Raw genomic sequence first — 20,211 nt, forward strand, 5'->3', positions numbered from 1 at the left:
TTCTCTTTCAAAGGGAGGTCCACTGTTGAAAATTAATTTAGTTCATTATGTGGGAAAGAAAAGCGTTCACTGACAGGCACAAACCAGTTTGATCACAGACTGGAGTGTAGGCAGGAGCTCACAGCAAAATATGCCCAATGCATTTATTGGCTGCATTACTGACCTGGTGTTTAACTCGGGGTGGGTCATTTTACTTTTCTTTATCCACAATTTCTGTCTTCTTTTTGTCTGTCTTGACTTTTTTTGTGGTTGGCTTTTAAGCCTTGTGAGTGGAGTTGCAAATTTTGCTGTAGGTGTGAGCTCGGTGAAGCCCCCAGATCAGCTCTTTACTCTCTAGAGATCTGCTTGCATGGTCGAGCATGCTTAGGACTAATCTGATTTCATCAAGCTCTTCTGAGAGCCTGGCAAGCACTGCTGGGATGTCACCCCAGGAGTTCAGGGCAGGTTGGAGCTGTGTGTCCCATTCTTTGCAGTTCTCTGGGGAGAACGCTGAGCGAATGAAGAAAACATACGGCAAATTCTGCGGGCATCACAACGAGGCTGTCAATTACTTCAAAGACCTTTACTCGAAGGACAAACGCTTTCAGGCATTTGTCAAGGTAGGACCTGGCAGGACTGATGTAGCTGATGGAAAAAATGTGTACTTTTTGCACTCTGGCAGAGTGTTTTGCTGCAGAACTGAACTTTTCATCTTTGTTTTTTAGAAGAAAATGAGCAGCTCCCTGGTGAGGCGTCTGGGGATTCCTGAATGTATCTTGTTGGTAACACAGAGAATCACAAAGTACCCGGTCCTTTTACAAAGGATACTGCAGTACACCAAAGGTAGGGACCAGTTCCTCTATTCTCAGCACGTATTTGTTTGTCCAGTGTGAAGTTTGGATCCTTTACAGCTGAAGCAGATTTTCTTACCAGCTAATCCAGTCATTGTTGTCTCACATCACTGCAACAAGATAACTCAATTCCATACTTCCATTTAGGATTAGTTGTTCAGGGACCTTGATTTAGTTGCTAGAAGTCGAAATTAGCTGTAGCTAATTATGGAGCAACATGCCTAGACTCCAAAGTCTCCCAGCTTGCTTTTTTTGGTATTGGCTAAAATAAGTAGTTAATTTGTTCATTTCATCTCTGCTGTCTTATATGCAAAGTATTCTCCAGCCTCAACCATGTATATGGAAAAGGTTTTGTGAAACTCTCATTAAGGAGGAAAAATATATAAGTATTAAAAAGCTATAATGTGGGAACTTGGGAGAAGAGGAAGGAAGTAAAATTGGGAAGTTAGACAGACAAAGTCAAATAGAGATGTTTCTTTTTTTAAAGAAAATGAAGTGGAACATGAAGACTTGAGTCAGTCACTAAACCTCGTTAAAGACGTGATTGCTGCAGTCAATAGCAAAGTCAGCAATTATGAAAAGAAAATGCGTCTTGGGGATATTTACAACCGGACAGACAGCAAGTCCATCATGAGGATGAAGAGCGGCCAGATGTTTGCAAGAGAGGACTTGAGGCATCGGAAACTCATCCGAGATGGGCCTGTTTCACTAAAAAACTCAGCTGGGCGGTTAAAAGGTAAGACTGTCCTGTCTGCTGCTGTGGAAGGATGCAGCTCATCTTCTCTGGGTGTAGGATTAATCCTCAGATTGGTGCCTCCACCCTTGATTTATTCTTCTGCTTTGATAGATTGTACCCCCACTCCCCATTGCATTTCCAGTTTCTTGTGTGGGTTCTGGAGTGATACAGAGCTGCTTTTCCTCTTGGTGACTGTGTGCCTGCTGAGGGCTGGGGTGGCAGTGACACCTCAGTGTGTCAGCCAAAGAGCAGAGTTGCTCTGGGATGCTCTGGACCAGGAGGACACCACGGGGGCTGCAGTTGCCCAAAGCATGGAGTGAGAACTCCATGCCTGTGCCACAGTTCCAGGAGTTCTGCTGGCTAAATCTGGAGCCTAGCCTCAACTTTCCAGGCCTTTCCTTCCCTCTGAGGGCTGTGGCAGGTCAGCAGTACCAGCCCAGTTGCACTGGGATCCAGGGAGATGTCCCAGGCATTTGTTGCTCTTGAACCTCTTGAGCTGTAGACACAAACTGTTCAGGAGAGACTCTGGTGTCCCTGCAGCTGCTTCCTGTTGGGTCAGTGTTTTCTTGAGTTGCTTTTTGTTTGTTATCAGGTGGAAGTAGCTTTTTTAAGATGCTATACACTGAAGTTCTCCACTGAATTGAACACTAAATCTCCTAAGGAATCTTTCAGCTGGGACCATGGCAGCAGTGCCTCAGGCTTGGCAGGAAGGCTGGGCTTCCTTTCCTCCCTGCAGCATTAGCTGATTAAATTATGGTCTGTGGGCATGAATGGGGCCTGGGAGCCTGATGCCTTGCTGTGCAGGGAGGTGGTGATAACATGGAATTCTGTGTGGGGTATGATTTATTTTGAGGTTTTGGAAGCAGGAAGTTTACAGATGATTTCTAGGCACTCAAAACTACTACTGCCTTTAGATGGTGGGTGAAGCAAGTTCTGCTGCTGTTGTGAAATTGTGATAAGCACAATCTCCATTTGCATTTCTTAGTCATAGAAATGCACAAACATGTCCGTACTGCAAACCCCCAGGGAAAGTGGGTCCTGCAGGCAGGCTGCAGACCCAGGGAGAGAGTAGATCATTCATATGTTCAGGTTATTTTGTGGTATTGGACATGGAGTACCAAAAATTATAGGAAGAGCTTTTGTTTAAGGGTTTTAGCATTTCCCCTTTTGCAAAGTGCATGGAACAGAGAAAAAGGCAGTCAAATGCCACCTTCTGAAAACCTCCCAGAGCCTGGATTTCATTTTGCAGCTTTGCTTAAAGTTTAGTGGTTCTTTTATCTGGAATGGATTCTGTCTTCCCAAAACAGACTGGAAGGATTTACCCATGGGATGATTTAAATTTTTGGTTTGCTTCCTTTCTGTCACAAGATTTCCCAAGTACATTACACAAAACCTCTTTGTACCGAGGGGTCTGGGTGGGGCATTACACTTGGTAGTTGCTGTGCAACTTTATGATATGTTATTAGGAGACTTGGAAGGCTCTACGTGTACTCTGGGAAAAGACTGATTTAAAATCCTCTGTTGGCTTGAGGTTGTGTTTCCTTCTCCCGTGAAAGAAAGCCAGGTCCTGTGTTTCACTCAGGCTCCCTTCAGAGTTGTGTTTGTCTGAGAGCAGAATTACTGGTGGCTCCTGAAGTCAGTATTTCCTGGGAAAGAAACTGCAGCTGACAAATGTTGTTATTGCACGATAATTTACACCCTGCAAACCACTCATCAAGAGAACCATAAAACCCAAAACTTCCTGTGCAGATATTTTGCTTGAGGGCTGAAATATTGATTGTTTGAGAAAACAGAGCTATTGAATAAATGTCTGTGGCTTTCACTGTTATGCCCATGTCTCAACTGGTAGGGAGCATGTGGCTGGAGAGGAGCACCCCTTCTCCAATGGGTGAGAGCAAATCCTGCAGGATGCCCAGGTGCTGATGTGGCCTGCTTAATGCAAAGCTGGTTCAGAGCTAACCTGATCTGGCATCTCCAGGAACTGCCCTTGCTCCTCCTGCCAACTGGGAAGTTAATCCTGCTTCCAGGATTTGCAAAACCAGCCCTGCTGTTCCCCAGTGCTGGTGTTATTACAATAAATTTGTTAAAGGGTGGATTGTGTGGCTGTACTGCACTGCTGTGCTTCTTCTTTTGCAGAAGTCCAGGCTGTTCTCCTCTCTGACATGCTCGTGTTCCTTCAGGAGAAGGACCAGAAGTATGTCTTTGCCTCACTGGTAAGATTTCAACCTTTTTTCCTTCTTACTTTTCTATGTGAGAGACCCGTGATGTTGTGTTGTGCAGCAGAGACAACAATTGCCTGCTAAACAACTTAATTTTCTTGCTCGGAACATTTTTGTTTGCTGAGCAGACTCCGTTCTTTTTGATGGGAAAACATGTCCTCATGCCCCACCTCCCCTTCCTGCAGTGCCTTGGCACAGCTGATAATTGGCCTTGAAAACCTGCCTGTCACTCGAAACACTTGTGCTTTGCAGTTTGTGCACACTGGAGCAGTGACAGGGCTGGGAGGGGGTGAGCAAACATTGTAAAAATGAACCTCAGCAGAAGGAAATGTCCAAAAACGTTGTGAGTTGCTGTGGGGGGCAGTGAGGTGAAATGCCAGGGCAGTAAATTCAACAGAACAACATGAAAATAAATGTCAGAGAAATATATTTGTAATGTGAAGGAGCAAAAGCATTAGGTTTGAGGGCAGGCCCTTGAAAAGGGCTGGGCACATTGACCTCCTAAAAAAACCTGGTGTCTAATGGAGTCTGCTGGGCTGTACCTTCCAGGCATGGTCTCGACTGGCTAAACCTTGTGACCTTTCCACTCTTTGAGCATTTTGAAAGCTGATAATTTGTTATTCCAGTTCCACCAACCCTCTGCACGGGCTCAGTGCCCTACACAGGGGAAGCTGATTTGCATACAAGTCCTGCTAGTGAAGCAGATTAACCCAGTTGGAGCGTGTGGTACAATGCTCAAAGGGGCTGCCTCGGCTGCAGATGACACAGCAGCCTGGGGATGTTGTAACCCAGCAGGCTGATGACACAGAGACCATAGCACATGGTGAACATCACCTCACACATGAGTTCTCACATAGGAGTCATCTGTGAGTGTCTGAGAACAGCAGAGGTTTTGTGGGATTTGAAGATAAGACTTTATCCTGGAGAGAGATGGTGAAGATTCTGTGTGTGAAGCAGGCTAGCAAGCTGCACCAAGTGTAAAGAGCTGTGATATTAATGACAGGGGGAGTGTGGTTAGTAGGAAATGAGATCAGAGCAAAATACGGTACAGTTTACAAAACCACAGTTAATTTGAAGTAAGTTCTTTCTTGAAATGGAGTGAGGTAAAATTGCTTTTCCTACAGAACTGTTAGAGGAAAGCAAACCCATCCCTTTTGTTTGACCCCATTGAAATTATTTCGTTTTTTTTTAATTAGCCAATATGTTCAGAAAATGCTTACAAACCTGAGGGATGTAGCACTATGGTTTATTGGGACCTTTTCTATGCTAGTTTAAATCTGGGAGCTAGCTGTGGTCACCCTCCTCATCCATTTCTTTCCATCTGAAGGACCAGAAATCCACAGTGATCTCTCTGAAGAAGTTGATTGTACGAGAAGTAGCTCATGAAGAGAAGGGTTTGTTCCTGATCAGCATGGGTGGAAAGGACCCCGAAATGGTGGAAGTCCATGCCAGCTCCAAAGAAGAGCGCAATGGCTGGATACAGATCATTCAGGACACAGTGCACACCATGTAAGACACTCAGCTGCTCTTGTGAGGCAGGGGGTGCACTGGGTGTATTCCTGTAGTAATTGAGCCATGTCTCCTGTCCAGGGATAGAGATGAAGATGAAGGAGTCCCGTGTGAGTCTGAGTTGGAAAAGAAATTGTTTGATGCAAGAGTGAGAGGACTGAAAGGTAAAATCTGCCTGGAACAGAGCTGGGGAGCCATTGTGGAAAAATGTACGGGAGTTTTTGGGTTGGGTTTTGTGGTTGAACTGTGACTTTTCTCAATCCTTCACCTAGCAAAATAACTGCAGTCCTGGTTTGCAGCTCGCCTTCCTTGCATTATTTATTTTCCGAGCCTGCTGTGCCAGATTGCCCAGGGCATTGTCGTGCTGCCAAACCCAGCAGATATTGTCGTGCTCCACTAGATGGGGCCAATATCTCAGGAATCGCTCAGGTTTCCTTGTCAAAGCTTTTATTTTCTGTCTTCATCCCTGTTTTCTGTTGACCCCCACAGAACAACTTCAGCAGAAGGATAAACAGATCCTGCTCTTGCTGGAGGAGAAGACAAAGATCTTCCAGGACATGGCAGACAGTTCTGTGCAGGAGGAGACGCCAAGCTCCAGGCTGCTCTTCAGATCCAGAACAGAAGAGGCTCCAAAAGGAGAAGCAATCATGAAAAGTGCAATAAGTGAAGGTGAGCCAGTCATGTGACATGTAAATTATAGCAACCAACTATAATTGGTTACATTCAGTGAAGGCATCAGTTCTCAAGCACCAGTTTTGCAGAGGATGTCTTCTCTTTGTCAGAATAACATGATAAGGAGAAACTGCTCTTCATGGTGTTGTCTCAGGGGCAGGTGATGAGGATCAGGAAAGGAAGCAGATATTGGGGGTGTTGAAATAGGGCAGGAAAGTTAGCACAAAGAAAACCATACATTGGACCTGCTTTGGGGTCAGGACCAACATGGGATTAATCCTTGGCAGAAATTTGGACCATCCGGGCTTTTGCTGTTCTTCAGTCTCAGCAAGATATGAGGGTGGGGCTTGGGTTCCAGGGTGGTGCCTGCAAGGGACAAGCAGGTGTTGACAAAGGCAAGGGGAGATGGAAACTCCAGTTACTTTCCAGTATGATCTTTGGAGGGGCTAAAATTACTAAATGGTGTTGTCAGAGGTTGCCTGAGGGAAGAGAGGGAGGTGTAAGCTTGTGCAGAGCTCCGAGAGTTGGAGTAAGTGGTCAGAGTGAGTTTTTGCAGGGGCAATGTGTGCTGTTCATGTGATTGTCACAGAAACCTAGATTCTTTGTACACCAAACAATTTCTGATCTGAGCTCAGGCAGGGATGAAAACAGCTCCGAAACCTGAGGTGGGCTTTAACAAAGTCATTGCTGCTTTTTATCAGTTGAATTACTGCAAGACCTGGTGAACAGGAGCCTGGGCACTGCCCTTGGACAGCAGGTCAGCAGCACTGCCATGGATCAGGAGGGAGGGGTTGGCCCCATCTCACTCCCTAGAAGGGCAGAAACTTTTGGAGGATTTGACAGTCACCAGATGAATGCCTCCAAGGGTGAGTAGTTCTGTGTGTGCACTTCAGAATTTGTTAATAATATACATCATCATATCCTCTTGCTTCAGAAGGGCTTCAGCTGGTGGTTTGGGTTTCACAACTCCTCTCCAACAATAGTTGATACATTAAATCACAGATTAGGTAAAAAAGCCTCTGTACAGGTGGGTTGATGGTAGCTGAGAACCTGTGGCTATATGAGATTTAAACATTTGAACTGTTCACTCCTCTCTGTGCTCTCTCTGAGTAATACTTGCTATTTTACTTACGTGCCACATGAAAGCATTTAGCTTCTCAATAAATTAGTTTCTTCATGTTATTGCAATATTTACAGGTTTGTTCTTTGTTCTTCACCTTTCTTCCCAGTAAGAGCTTGATGCTGTTGCGTTTACAAATGGATGTGGATATTGCTGAATCAAACACCTTCTCCCCTGTCCCTGCTCTCTATGCATTTATGTTCCACCTACATCTGCATGTATTATTCCTCCAATTAAGTCTCTCCCAAAGAAATGCGTGACTACTTATTTCAGCTGCATAGTTGGCTGCTTCCCAATGCCCTCTTTCTTTGCTCTAGTCATCAGAAACTTCCCTGTCCTCAAATTCCTTTCTCTGTGGTCGCACTCACACTCCCAATACAACCAGTTTTGCTGTGCTAGTGTCTGTCTCAGCACTGAGATTGTTGGACCTCGTCTGACCTCCTGCATTAAAGGAGCAGTGTTAGCTCCAGACAGTCAGACATGAGAACTATGTGGAGGCTTTCCCTGCTCTACTGGAGAGCTGCAAAGCCCTCCACAGGCCTCGTCATCATCACGACAAATACACTGACACTGGAGGGGTTTGTTGAGGGTTGTGCCTCTCTCTGTTGCAGTGATGAATGGGACAACCTCAGGCTGTTGCCCACATCTAAGTTTTCTGTAGAAATACTCTCTGATTCTAACTCAGTAGTTGTAGGGTCTTGGGAGATTTTGGGAAAAGAATGTAGGACCTATTTGTTCTGCCCAGGAGGTATGAAACCTGGCATTCTCTGCAGTTCTTCTGATCACAACCTGTGAAACCTCGGGCCAGGCTTATAACATGACTCCCCTTCATTCTCCCCTCCAGCAAAGCAGAAGGGAGGAGTTTCCTCCTGCAGAGAGGTGGAAGGTCCCAGGACGTGGCGCAGGAGAGCAGGTCTGTTAGGACTTGAGGGTCAGCCTCTTGTAGCAGGGCCAGTCTCAGGGGTGGGGGGAGGAGAGGGCCTTTACACCAGGTGTGTTGTCCTTCACACAGCTGCAGATTCAGGTTTATGTAAAGTTATTTATCTTTAAGAGTGGCAGAAGGAAGGTTGCCACTGCAGGTGTGGGTTTTCCCTATGGGCTGCATCTCAGCTGGCAATGGGAGTACAAGAGTTTTGTCAGGAGCTAGGGGATGGAAGGTCTGTGTGACTCCTTTTGAGCAGAAAGGACAGCACAGGGGAGGGTCAGAGCCCTCCTGTCCCCACAGGTCAGCTGAGTCCTGTTCAGGAGCACTGATATGAGCTGTCCAGGAGGAAGTTAGAAAGAGAAGGCCAGTGTCCCTTTGAAGATCCAGGTATCTGATAGCTAAGGTTAATGATAAATTGTTAGCATAGAATTACACAGGGTGTTGCACAGCAGTATCTGACCCAGATGTAAATTAACTTGCACAAGAGAGGCATTGAAACTATACCTGCAATAATACACCCTGATATGATTCTGTTATCATCCTCCATCTGCTCTTATGCTGCCTCATGTCTTCTCAGCAAGTATTCTGTGGTAGTAGTATTCTGCAGGGGCTAGACAGAGCACCAGTTAATAGCAGTGTGCTGAATTTATCAGCACGTTCTCTGAAACCAAAGTCAACCCTAATCTAAATTCACATCCACTTTTTCTGGTAGTGCTGACGTGTTCCGTATATTTAGGGCTCAAATTCATTTAGTTAAAATGTCAAGAGCTCTGTGTCCTCTTTTGTGAAACATATGAGTTTCCTGTATTAAATTTCTCAGACTTTAGCAAGTTCATCTCTGCCTTAAAATGAAACCAATGTCAATGCTGGCTTCTTCCTTTAGGTGGAGCGAAAGATGAAGGTGATGACGCTCAGGACCTTCGGAGAACAGAGTCAGACAGCATTTTAAAGAAGGTACAGCTTGGTTTGTGTGTCTGCCACCACTGAGTTCAGATTCCAAGAGTGACAGCTCTAGCCTTGAAAAATGCCTGAAAGTTTTTCGACAATTAGCTACATCCTAATGAGTTAAAAATAAAATAAAACATGAAATATGCACCCAAAGCCACTGACCTGAAAACCACTGCAAATCAGTTATACTCCTTGATGGCACAGGTTAGCTACCATCTGTCTGCAGGTCAGCCAAAGCATGTGTTTAATTTTGCATTGTTACTGAGTTTATAAGGTCAGCTACAACCTTGGACCTTTTCTTTCTGGGGATCAATCCATCACATAGCTGCAAAATAACACCTAATTAACATTTTGTTCTATATGATTCTAAGTGGCCTAAAAACATGCATGAATTCTCCCAAAATGGAGGGTGGAGGGGAGTATTTAATGAATGTGTCATTAGTTCATCTTCAGAAGACGTTTGCTATGATTTTTCATTGTCCTCATATTAAATTTGTGATCTTGTCATAGGGTGGAAATGCTAATTTGATGTTCATGCTGAAAAGGAATAACGAGGTAAGAATTGATTCCATTGCTCAGCTGTTCCCTTCATTTAAGTGGCTAGAGAATTTGTCTCAATAGGTGATAATGTAGAAGAGAACACATTTAGTTTGCTGAAACACATCTAGACTTTTAAATACATTAAGTTGAACCCACTGTGTCATTTATTTGTTTAACCTTGGATGTTTAGACAGGGAATTCACTGATTGTCATCTGCTTGCCAGCAAGATGATATGTGCTGATTATAAACAGCAAGGGTTAATTACCACCAGGATGCACAGGGCTGTATTTATTGTGCATCTGCAGACAGAGAGAGTTTAATTTTATGTTGCAGGTGCAGTGAATTGGGGCAATTAGATTTCTATTCTCCCTTTGATACACATTCATAACTCCCAATTAGCATTAATGACAAAATGAGAAGCAGTTCTCTTAATACTGGCTATCACTCCACTACTGCAAATACTGAAGTGCTCTTTTTTCTTCTTGAAATTAATTGTAGGATATGAGAGATTCAGAGAAATTTTTAGCTAGGCTAAATTTAGGGATAGGGCATTACTCCAAAGTAGCTTGCTCTGTATTGATGCATGAGGTGTTTGCATTTCTATATTTTCAGAAAGCCTCCAAGAACACACCTGCTGCACTTGTGTGCCTGCTGTAGTGCAGCTTTTCTGCCTTGTGGCAGTGGGTTTTGTATGGGTCAGCTGGGGGGGAAGGGTACAAATAGTCCACATCTATTTAAAGATTGCTTTTTTTCTTTCGCCCCTTGCATTTTTTTTCCTGAAATTTCTAAGTGAACTTCTAGGCTTCATCTCAATTACTCAGCTTGTTCTTGAGCAAGCTGATGCTGTGGGAAATGGTTAGCAGAGACAACACAGGACTTCCCATGAGCTCTGTGCTGGGTGGTGCCTCTGGAGATGTTCCTTCCCCTGCTGCAATGACAGCTAGGGAAGGGAGGAAGGTGATGCCAGGCGCTTCTGGGAGATGTTCAAGGGATGTATTGGTGTACTGGGGATTGATGCAGTCATTGCAAGGGAAGAGTGAGGAAAAGCAGGGTGCAGAGGGATGGCCGTGCAGCTTGTCAGACCCACTGGTGGGACACAGAGCAAGAGAGGGTGCTGTCCACAGCACTCAGTGAGATCTAACAGCAACACCTCTGTTTTCTCACAGCAGGTCCTCCAAACCATTACCAGCCTCCATAAGCTGCTCAGTGCTTTGCAGGTAGGCTTAGCTGTTCATCCTGCTCCCACACACTACTTGCCTGGGCTGCCAGTCGTGCTTTGCCCCTTGTCTCCCCTTCTCGTGTCACAACCCTGCATGGCTGGACACCCCAGGGCCAGCTTGCAGGCTGGAATGAGCTGCTGCCTGAGGGAACCAGTGCTGGCCTGAATTTGGGAAGCTGCTGGGGGAGGTGCTTTGCCAGTATGCTCTGGTAACCAGGCAGCAGTGCTGGGCTCCAAGTTTGGTGGGAGAAGAAGGGGTTCAGTACAGCACTCTGAGATTTTCAGGGATGGACCTCTCCCCACAGAGGATGCTGCAGTGATCTCTGTCTCCTCTCTCCCAGGGCGTGGTGCTGCAGCAGGACACCTACGTGGAGAGCCAGAAGCAGTCTCGGAGCGAGAAGGCTCCCAGCCGAAGCTCATCCCGGCACACCTCGCTGGCGGAGCAGGAGAAGCAGCGCAGCCTGGAGAAGCAGCGCCAGGAGTTCGCCAACCTGAAGAAGCAGCAGACACAGCACCAGGAGGAAAGGCAGAGGAGGGAGAAGGAATGGGAAGTGCGGGAGAAGGAACTGGCAGAGCACGAGGCCGAGCTGGCCCAGCGTGAGGAGCAGGTGCAGAGGCTGAGGCAGGAGCTGGAGCGGGAGCGGGAGGAGCTGCAGGTGAAGAAGACGGCCTACCAGCTCGACCTGGAGAGGCTCCGCATGGCACAGAAGCAGCTGGAGAGGGAGAAGGTGCAGCTGAAGCAGGACGTGGAGCGATTCGCTCAAATGCGGCAGGAGCCTGACCACAACCAGGTAAATGATGCCAGCAGCCAGGCTCCTAGGGAGGCTGATCCCTGCAGGGAGCTCCCAGCCAGCTCCTGGGTGAACTGCATGCCCCTCAGAGGGCACACAGCTGGTGCCAGCCCAGCCCCAGACATGTGGGGACTGGCATTTAAAACTGGCTCTTCACTTGCATAGGATGCACAGTGCTGCACTTTTTGCACCTCTGGAGCTGCTGAGGCACTGGCAATATTGGTGCTTCACAGTGTCTTGGGGGTGCCTGGCCAGTGCTGGGCAGCCTGAGCTCTGCCCCCTTCCCTGTGTGTGTGTGTTGGGGATGGCAGAGAGGAGGTGGCAGGCTCCCAGGGAAGATGTCCCAGGGGTTGACACTGCCTGATGTTGGCCTTCACCCGAGGGCTGAGCTCTGGGGAGCAGCCAGGCAGAGGGGACAGCCTGAGTGTTGTGGGTAACCTGCAGCCTCCAGCTGTCACAAACACCACTTGTGAGGCTGATAACTGCAGGGCAAGGCTGTTGACATGCTGACATCCATCTCCAAAAGCATTCTCAATATCCAGCAAAGAGATGGCATTGCCCCTGTCCTGAAAAGATGAGCACCTGCAGTCCAGTTGTGGCTCAGTGAGCAAAGGTCCCCAGCTCTGCTGGAAGAGGCTTTTGGTGTCTGACTGCTCACAACTACAAAGAAAAACCCACACACAGATCCTGGTTTGGGCATTTTTCAGCAAGCTATGGTTTATTCCTTTATAACTGTGCAACAGTCTGACTGAGGAGAGCAAGCACCATTGGCAAAGCATGGACTGAATTTAATCCTTAAGCCTGTTGATCATTTGTTTGTTTGTAACTCACTAACTCTGACTAATTTGCTTAGAGCTGTAGCAGAGTTAGGTTATAAATGTTGGATTGCATAGTGGGAATGATTTTGGATGCCTGAATGGCCTAATTGTGGAGCTGAGCAGTGAGCTCTGAAAAGCTAATTGCCAAAGGAGGTCCTGCTCTCTCCCACCTGGCTCCTGATCAAGCCAGAAGTTTTCCAAGCAGCCAGTGAAGCTGTTCCAGCTCCATGCACTTGTAGACAGGGGACATGGGAGAGGCTGAGAGGTAAAATGCCTGCAAGGCCTAAGAGATTTAGGAGAAGGAAGCACCTTCTCAAGGCAGGTATCTGACATTGCAGAGCTATTAATAGAGTGTTCAGTCAAGCTTTGTTGGGCCTTGTTTTGATCTTCCCTTTGAATGTGCAAGCTCAATTACATCCTGAGACAGCCGTTAGGAAAACAAAAAATCAGGAAAACTGCTTTTGCTTTCATCTTTTGCTTGGGAAGGATTCCTTTGACACATGGTGCTCCTGTGCCATGTGCTGGCGTTCCCTTCTCAGAGAGGCACGCTGCTCCTTGGCCTCCTGCCACCATCTGTGTGTGCAAATGATGCAGGGTGAGTCTTGCTATTGAGATCTTAGAGAATATTTGCCCTTGGCTTGTTGATACATAGCAGAGTACATGTAGAAGCAAAAGATAGTGGAGTGTTACTCTTTGTATGCCTCGTTTTTTCATCTTGAACAGAGAGGGCTTTTCTCTCTTCACTTTGCCTGGATGGGGACTACGTTTTACCAGGTGAAGGGGCTGGATGTTCACAAGAACAGCCTTTGTGAGTGGTCTGGGACATGCCATTTCTATCCATGTTCTCTGCTAGCCTCTTTCATGAAACACTTTTCCTTTCTAGGTTTCAAATCTACATGAGAAACTTGCAAGAGTCTCCTCCCAGTCCAGCATAGATGAATCCTCCATGCAGAAAAACCCTTCCCTTCCTAAACAAGGGCACTTTGATGCAGAACTGTCTGTCTCCCCCAAAAGGAACAGTCTTTCAAGGACACACAAAGAGAAAAGCACTTTCCATTTGCTTAGCACAAACCAGACTAACAAGGCAGCTGAGGAACAGACCCAGATGCCTACTCGCCTCTTCAGTTTAGCCAAACCAAAGGAGAAGAAGGAAAAGAAGAAAAAGAGCAGGGGACATCGCTCCCAACAGTCTGGTGAGTGTGAGGGGAGCTCACAGGTGTTTTTTGAGGGTTGGTAAGATGACTGTTTTCCTTCAGGCAGCAAACTTGTGGAAGCCACAAAATCTAGCTTTAAATGAGGATGGTGACACAGGGATGGGGAAAAGCAGCTGTGCTGAGCGGACTTCCCAGATTGAAGTGACCTTCCGTGGGCTTTTCTGCCTGTTCTGCAGCCCTCAGGGTTGTCAGAGGGACACACATTCTTCTCATTGTTTCTTCCCATCCCATCCTGAGCAGCCTCCATGGGCTGGATTCTCTGCTTCAAGGAGGAAAATGTTCTGCTTCAGTGTCAGTGCTTTCAGAAGGAGCTGCTGTTGCAGCTCCTGAGGCATTGATGTCTGCTTTAGCTCTGTGACAGTTGGAAGTGATACCCACAAGCCTTCTGGTGGCCTCTCCCTTCCCCTCAAGCTGGTCTGTTTTTTCTCTTGATCTGAAACAAAAACATACAGGGTTTTTCTTGTCTGGTAGTTTTGCATCCCCTTAGGACTCAGAGCTGCACCTCAAACCTCTGACCCACATGAAATTTGATCACATGCCCTCGGATGACCGGTTTCATTCATGCTAGCTCACTGATGTTTTCCAGCTTGTGCACAGGAAATCTCACCCAATACAAGATGTAATTTCATGGTAGCTCATCAGGGAACTGAACATCTTTTAAGGGGCCCAGTGGATTTGGCAGACAGTGGGGTTTCTGTGCACATGGAGCCCCGCTCTGCCTGCTGTGTTCCTGTGTTCCCATAGTGATTCCCACATGATGTTTTTTGGTGCTGCAGATTCTCACTCGTCAGAAGCACCTCCAGAGGGTGAGGAGATCTTCTGCTGAGCATGGACTGTTCCAGTGGTCACTCGTGGCATTGGCACCGTGGACACCTCCCTGCCTGTGACACAGCACGTGGCTGGTGCCTGCTCTGGACAAGCATCTGGAGGTTTTAAATAAAACATGTTCTGAAGTCTGCTAAGTGGTGGATAAGGGCCTCTCTCCTGTGGTTTTAGGTGAATTCTCCCTGCAGAGGCTGTGCCTGCACAGCACACAGGACCCTCTCCTTGTGCAAACCTGGTGTCAAATGGATTGGGATAGATGTTGTCTGTCTCACTCTAAAGGATGAGAGAACATAGCCTTAAGGGGTCTGTGCCTTCCAATTCCCCTTTTCTGGGGAAAAGAACCAAAACCAAGCATTTAGAAAAGATTAGGACTCACAAATGGTGCACACTGGCATATATAGATACGCTGTATATATACATATATGTATCTATGTATCCACTGGGATATGCTTACAGTCCCTACAGCTGAGGTCCACCCCTGGGGATAGGTGATACCTGAGGACTTTCTGGGAGTGTGTAGATATTAAATATCTTGCCCTTACTGCTCTGACTGTAACACAGTGACCTGCACACCCCTTTTGTGCTCATGGGATAGGGGCTGTTTGGTTTCAGAAGTGTACCTTACACCAGGAAGCAGTAACAGCATTCAGAAGCAACAACTCAGAGGACAAAAAATTAAAATTTAAAATAAATCTGAACTAATTCTGTGGGCCAGAGGAATCAAACGTCAAACTTCTTCCACAGTCAAGCAGAACATTACTGGGTATATTTAATATGGCACCGAAAAGAGAATTTTGGTAGGCTGGTAAGGCAGTCCCAGGGAGCCAGAACAAACTGTTCAAATGGAAACAACAGTAAGCAACACTTTTTTTAAACAATCTCTTTGAGCTCCAGCTCACTCCCTCCCATCCCCAAAGTAAAGATTATGTTTTTGTTGGAATAGAGCTCTCCATTTGACATTACAAGCCTAATGACTGACTGGGGGGGGGTGGCTGAAAATCTGCTTTAAGGGATCTTTGTTCTGTTCTTTGAGTTTTTCTTAGCCTGCTTTTTGTGCTACCATTGGGCTTCTGTTTCTCTGGATTTTCTCACCTGCCCTGATCGTTTCTGAGGCAGAGTGAGAGCAGCAGTGTCCGAGCAGGTCAGCGAGACATCGCGGGGCAGGCTCCGAGGAGATGGCTCCTGTCCCTGTGGCTGTGCAATACCAGGCACTTAGGAACCATTTCTGGGGAGAAAAAGGTTCTGGTGGACAAAAACCCCCTGTGGGCCAGGTCTGGAGTTCAGTGTGGCGTGTCCCCATGATGCAGAACAGGAAGGTCCAAGGGCAGCTCTTGCTGTGCCAGCTGTGGGGTGTCTGTAGAGCTGTGGAATACAGGGATGTGTTCAGTGGGGGAGGAGAACTGCAAAGGGAGGCTTTTCTCAAAAATCACCTTTCTTCCAAACCCTGTCAGGAGAATTACCCGAGTGGATTTGTAAATGGTTATCAACTTCAAAATAGATCAAAGTTTTGCTCGAGAGTTTGAAGCTGTCAGGTGCATTTCCTTTCCTACCAGTTTTTTTCTTTGAAATAACAAATAATTTCTCTTCTTGTACTATTGTTTGATTCCAGTTTGCTCTCAGGCCTGTCACAAGCTGGTGACACACAGAAGTTCTCAGAGTTAGTGCTGATGAGTATCAGCAGCATTGATGGTGAGGTGGATGCTTAGGCTGGGCTGTCTTGGTGCAGGAACCCTGCTTGCTTTGGAAGCTCTCTATACTATTAAAAGTCAGAAGAAAAAGAGAAAAAAAAAAGAAAGGAAAAAGGGTTGAGATTTATTTTTGGTTTCTTTTTAATATTATTTGGTGCTTGTTCTTAACTGCAAGCAGGGCTTGCAAAAATATTTATCTTTCATTTTATCTGAAAGAATTTTTTAAAAAATGTTTACTTAGTTTTATTTTTTTATTTCTTTTTACTTTTGCTTTTGTTGGGGGAATAGTTTGAGGGTTTTTTTTTCTCTTCCCCCCTTCATTTTTTTTGTTTATTTGTTTTGTTTTCTTACCAAAAGATTGGTAAACCAAATGTTCTTATCTCCCTGTTTCCTACAAACCGCGGGGTTGAGCAGTGCTGCTTTGCAGCTCATTCCATGGCCTAAGTCACACAATTTCAGCTGAGAGCTTTCTTCAAGGCAGAGCATCTTCAGGCCAAAAAAAGTCTGGAAAAAGACACAGTGACTTCAGACAAGGCTCCTCCTGTAAATTAGTGTCCTTATTTAAACATTTTGGTTAGGTTTTCTCATTCCTTTTGGAGGCAAAGGAGAAAGCAAAGCATGGAGTGCCCAGCAGTGATGGAGGGTACAGTTGCTCTCCTGGACCCGGGGGGAGCTGAAGGAGGCATGTGCTGGTGGTGTGGTGTTACCTTTGTCATAAGAAAACCACCAACTTCAGCAAGTAACTTCTGCCCTGCTGTTTATGCATCTGCAAACACGAATGTGCCAAGCTGAAACTTTTGGAAACCAAAGCAGTGTGTGGCTCCTTTACTGTTGTGTGAACAGAATCAGGGCACTGGTACATCTGTGTTCCCCTCAGTCTGGAACAGCCTTTGCCACTATGAACTTTTCAATTTATCCCACTGTCTTTTCCTCAGTCCCAGCACATGCCATATTCACAACATAGCAACATCTCCTGGCTCTGAGAAGGGCACCAAAAGGAAGATGTGTGACCGAGGGCAGCAGGATTGAGTCTGCCTGGCTTCACCATCTCTCATGACCTGTGCAAATCAAAAAGAGCATTCAGTGCCTGAAGTGCAAATGCTGTTGGCTAAGTCATCTCCCAAGGTCCCTGTGGTTCCTTGACAAAAACCACAGGTATGAGTCAGAAATACACTGACCAGAGATCCTGTGTATCAAAACTGTGTCTTAAATTCTGGTGGACAGACATTTGTCCCTGGAGGATGTCTGTTACTGTATGATTCACTTTTTTGGAATGAAGCCTTTCCTCCCACACTGCTTCCTCCTTCTTTCACCTTTAGGAAGGTAAGGGCTTGTTTTTATCTCTTTAGCCTTTTATTTTTCCCATCTCAGGTTTTCTTTGGAAAGGCTTGGCATGGGTTCCTAGAGTCAGATTTCTGCTCTGATCTCTGAAGCTTGTCTAGTGTTGTCTGCTAGAGTATGGTCCCAGCTTGACAGCACCAAAGCCTTTCCTCTTCCTGGCCTTAAAATTGCATTTGCTCCAGTTCCATGCCTGGCATCCATCCTTGTTGAAACCATGTTATTTCTTCAGCCCAGCCTGTTGCTAGTTCCAAGAGCCTTGATCCCATTTGGAGCACCCAAACCAGCCTGTTTGCATTGGGCTCCTGGGACTCAGAGCAGGTTCACAAACATCTCTTTGAAGCCCATGTTGTTGGGAAAGAGGATCCTGCGAGGACTCTCGGAGCTGTTTGTGCTGGTGCTTCATGGAGGGCAGAAAATCACATTTGATTTTCTTGGCCTGGTCTTTGTCACTGCCCAGCAGGAGGTGTTTCACTGTCCAGGGAAAGTGAGAGTGTGGGCTCAGACAAGTACAGAAGTGGCCAGTATTAGCTGGAGGTGCCAGAATACCCAGCAGCAGAGTAGCAAAGGGTGGGAGACTCAATGGGGTTTTGTGGGCTTGGCTTTAGATTCTTTTAAATTAAGTGGTCATCTCAACATGTAACTTGATGTTAGTTTGATGTCATAAAGCACTTTAAATGGAACTGGTCTTGCCCCTTTTAATTATGGTTATTTGGAGACAATCAGTTTTGCCATTGCTTCCTGCACTTCCCAGCAAAATCAGAGCTTCAAGTAGGTGTGCTCCTGGCTTGGTTTGGCTTTTCCCTGAGAGTGGAGAAAGGGCCAAGCTTTTTGTATTGTTCTTAGACCAAAGTGGGTGCAAACCTGACTACAGTCCCACTGCAGATAGGTTAAGTGGCAGGAGAGGAGAACTGGCTTCTCAGGTACATCCCCCAGGAGAGCCCATGTCAGCTTCACCATCACCTTCCTCACAGCAGCTAGGGAAGCAGCCCTGCCTGTGGTTTTCCCTCCATCTCCTTTTCCCTGGAGAAACTCAGAGTGAAGGAGATGTGAGGGGATGTATCCAAATAAATCAGGCCCTTTCCATGCACCAAGGTATTTACTGCCAGGCCACTGGGACATCTCCTGGTGCCCTCCCTGGGACAGGAGCTGTCATCCCCACTGAGGGTGGACTCTTCCTGCTGGAGGTGTGCTGACAGCACAGTAATGCCATCAGCTTGTGTGGATTTGCATCCAGAGTCTGATCACCACTGCACCTTCCTTAAGTCCCTAGGATATCTCACAGCTGTTGCTGTAACACCCAGTTCCAGTCCTTCCATGTGCCACCTAGTCAGAAGAGGTTCTTCAGGTGCCAAATCCCAAGGAAGCTGTCTAGGATATCTGTGGCATGGAGCAAGGGAGGACTGGGCAGGGGACACAGGAGAGTATCTGCTAAAATCCCACAAAACATTCCTTGTTAACCAGAACTCTGGAAATTATTTTGCCTGCTGGCCAGGTTTGGGAACTTACCATGATTTAGGGCACCCTTTTAAATAAAAAACCTCCCCTGCTGCTCGTAACTCTTGCTTCATTTCTCAGAAGAGGCAGCAATCCACCATTCTTCATTGGTGATAAAGCTAATTTTTAAATATAGGCGAACTGAACTGGCCAAATCTCCTATACCTTGTGCTCTTCAGTCATGAGAAGTGTAACACCAGCTCGCTTCACACCTGCATTTCCAGGGCTCTGTGCCCTTTCCTTCCACATGCATTTCACTGACACTGATGCTTTGCACAAGTATAATTCAGCTTCCATTGCTTGGGGGGAGGGGGGAACAGGATAACATTCACTGCTTTGCATACAGCTACGAGCTTTGTATGTATTTAAGCTGTCTGTAGGTATCCATCCTTTCCATGCTTACTATTTTCTTTATCAATATTAAACACTGACTCAAAAAAAAAAATGAAATAAAAATCTATGTCCGGTTCAGTTCGCCTATGGTTAAAGTTTAGCCTGGTGTTTATTTTGTACTAATATGGAATGCACTTGAGTAATTCTCAGAACATTGAGGTGTATTATAATAACCTGATATACCTCTGCTTTTGGTTTGTTTCTTATTAAAAAAAAAAAAAAAGAAAAAAAAAAAGCTTTGCATTTTCATGTTGAACCCATAAAGAAAAAAAAGTTGGGAAAAAAAAGATTTTTAAAGAAGAGGGTAAAACCTAATTGCTGTATGTTAATTTGTAATTATGTAAAAAGTGAGCAGGTTATCGACTGTAAAATTCTTCAGTTTTTCTGTAACTTGCCAGAAACCATTAGGTTTTGTAACAAGCTTTTATTTATCTTCCTTTTTAGTTATCAGTATCAACCTCTTGTAAAGTCATTCTTCCTCTAAATAAATTTGATTTTAAGTCTGAGTTTTCTGCCTGATTTATTCCCACACCTTTGGTATTTTTGCTGATGACTTTTTTGCACCAAGGCTGAATGAGGAGCCCTAACCTCAACCTGTAATCAAATGTTTGCATTGCCTTTATCAGTTCCATTCCTGTTTGAACCCACTGGACTCTTTATTTTTCTCCACTTACAAGATTTGCATTTTACTGAAGGACAGATGTCCATGTGATAGTCCTTGGATTTTTCTCCCCCCTGGCCCTAAGGGCTTTTAATCCTTGTACAAGAAGGGGAAGTGTCCCAGCTGTTCTCTCTGCCTCTTCAGCCCTGTGATGAGAATAATGGGAGTCTGGGGGCTGCATGTGCTGGCTGATGGCACAGAGTTCCTGTCAGCTCCTAACACAGCTCCGTGTCTGACAAATCCTAGACACAGCTTCTTGGTTCTTTT

The 20,211-nt window shown here is 45.9% G+C and overlaps 1 protein-coding gene across 46 annotated transcripts in view; it reads left to right on the forward strand.

Annotated features, from left to right (window-relative positions):
- The window catches only part of AKAP13 (A-kinase anchoring protein 13), a 201,160-nt gene extending 186,656 nt beyond the window's left edge, over positions 1-14,504 (forward strand). For 31 of the 46 annotated variants that reach the window (XM_086849725.1, XM_086849721.1, XM_086849722.1 and 28 more), the window contains 15 exons: positions 474-599; positions 705-822; positions 1,318-1,566; positions 3,703-3,779; positions 5,113-5,294; positions 5,376-5,458; positions 5,784-5,963; positions 6,668-6,832; positions 7,931-7,999; positions 8,895-8,965; positions 9,470-9,514; positions 10,667-10,717; positions 11,061-11,510; positions 13,212-13,521; positions 14,319-14,504. In XM_086849725.1, coding sequence (XP_086705851.1) covers positions 474-599; positions 705-822; positions 1,318-1,566; positions 3,703-3,779; positions 5,113-5,294; positions 5,376-5,458; positions 5,784-5,963; positions 6,668-6,832; positions 7,931-7,999; positions 8,895-8,965; positions 9,470-9,514; positions 10,667-10,717; positions 11,061-11,510; positions 13,212-13,521; positions 14,319-14,368 — 2,226 coding nt within the window. In that variant the 3' untranslated portion in view covers positions 14,369-14,504. The remainder of the gene's footprint in view (positions 1-473; positions 600-704; positions 823-1,317; positions 1,567-3,702; positions 3,780-5,112; positions 5,295-5,375; positions 5,459-5,783; positions 5,964-6,667; positions 6,833-7,930; positions 8,000-8,894; positions 8,966-9,469; positions 9,515-10,666; positions 10,718-11,060; positions 11,511-13,211; positions 13,522-14,318) is intronic. The other 15 variants (XM_086849739.1, XM_086849738.1, XM_086849702.1 and 12 more) reach the window with 3 other exon arrangements.
- The last annotated feature ends 5,707 nt before the right edge of the window (positions 14,505-20,211 follow it).

This window comes from Cyanistes caeruleus, chromosome 13 (genome assembly GCF_971803275.1).
Source record: "Cyanistes caeruleus chromosome 13, bCyaCae1.hap1.1, whole genome shotgun sequence".
Lineage (NCBI taxonomy): Eukaryota > Metazoa > Chordata > Aves > Passeriformes > Paridae > Cyanistes > Cyanistes caeruleus.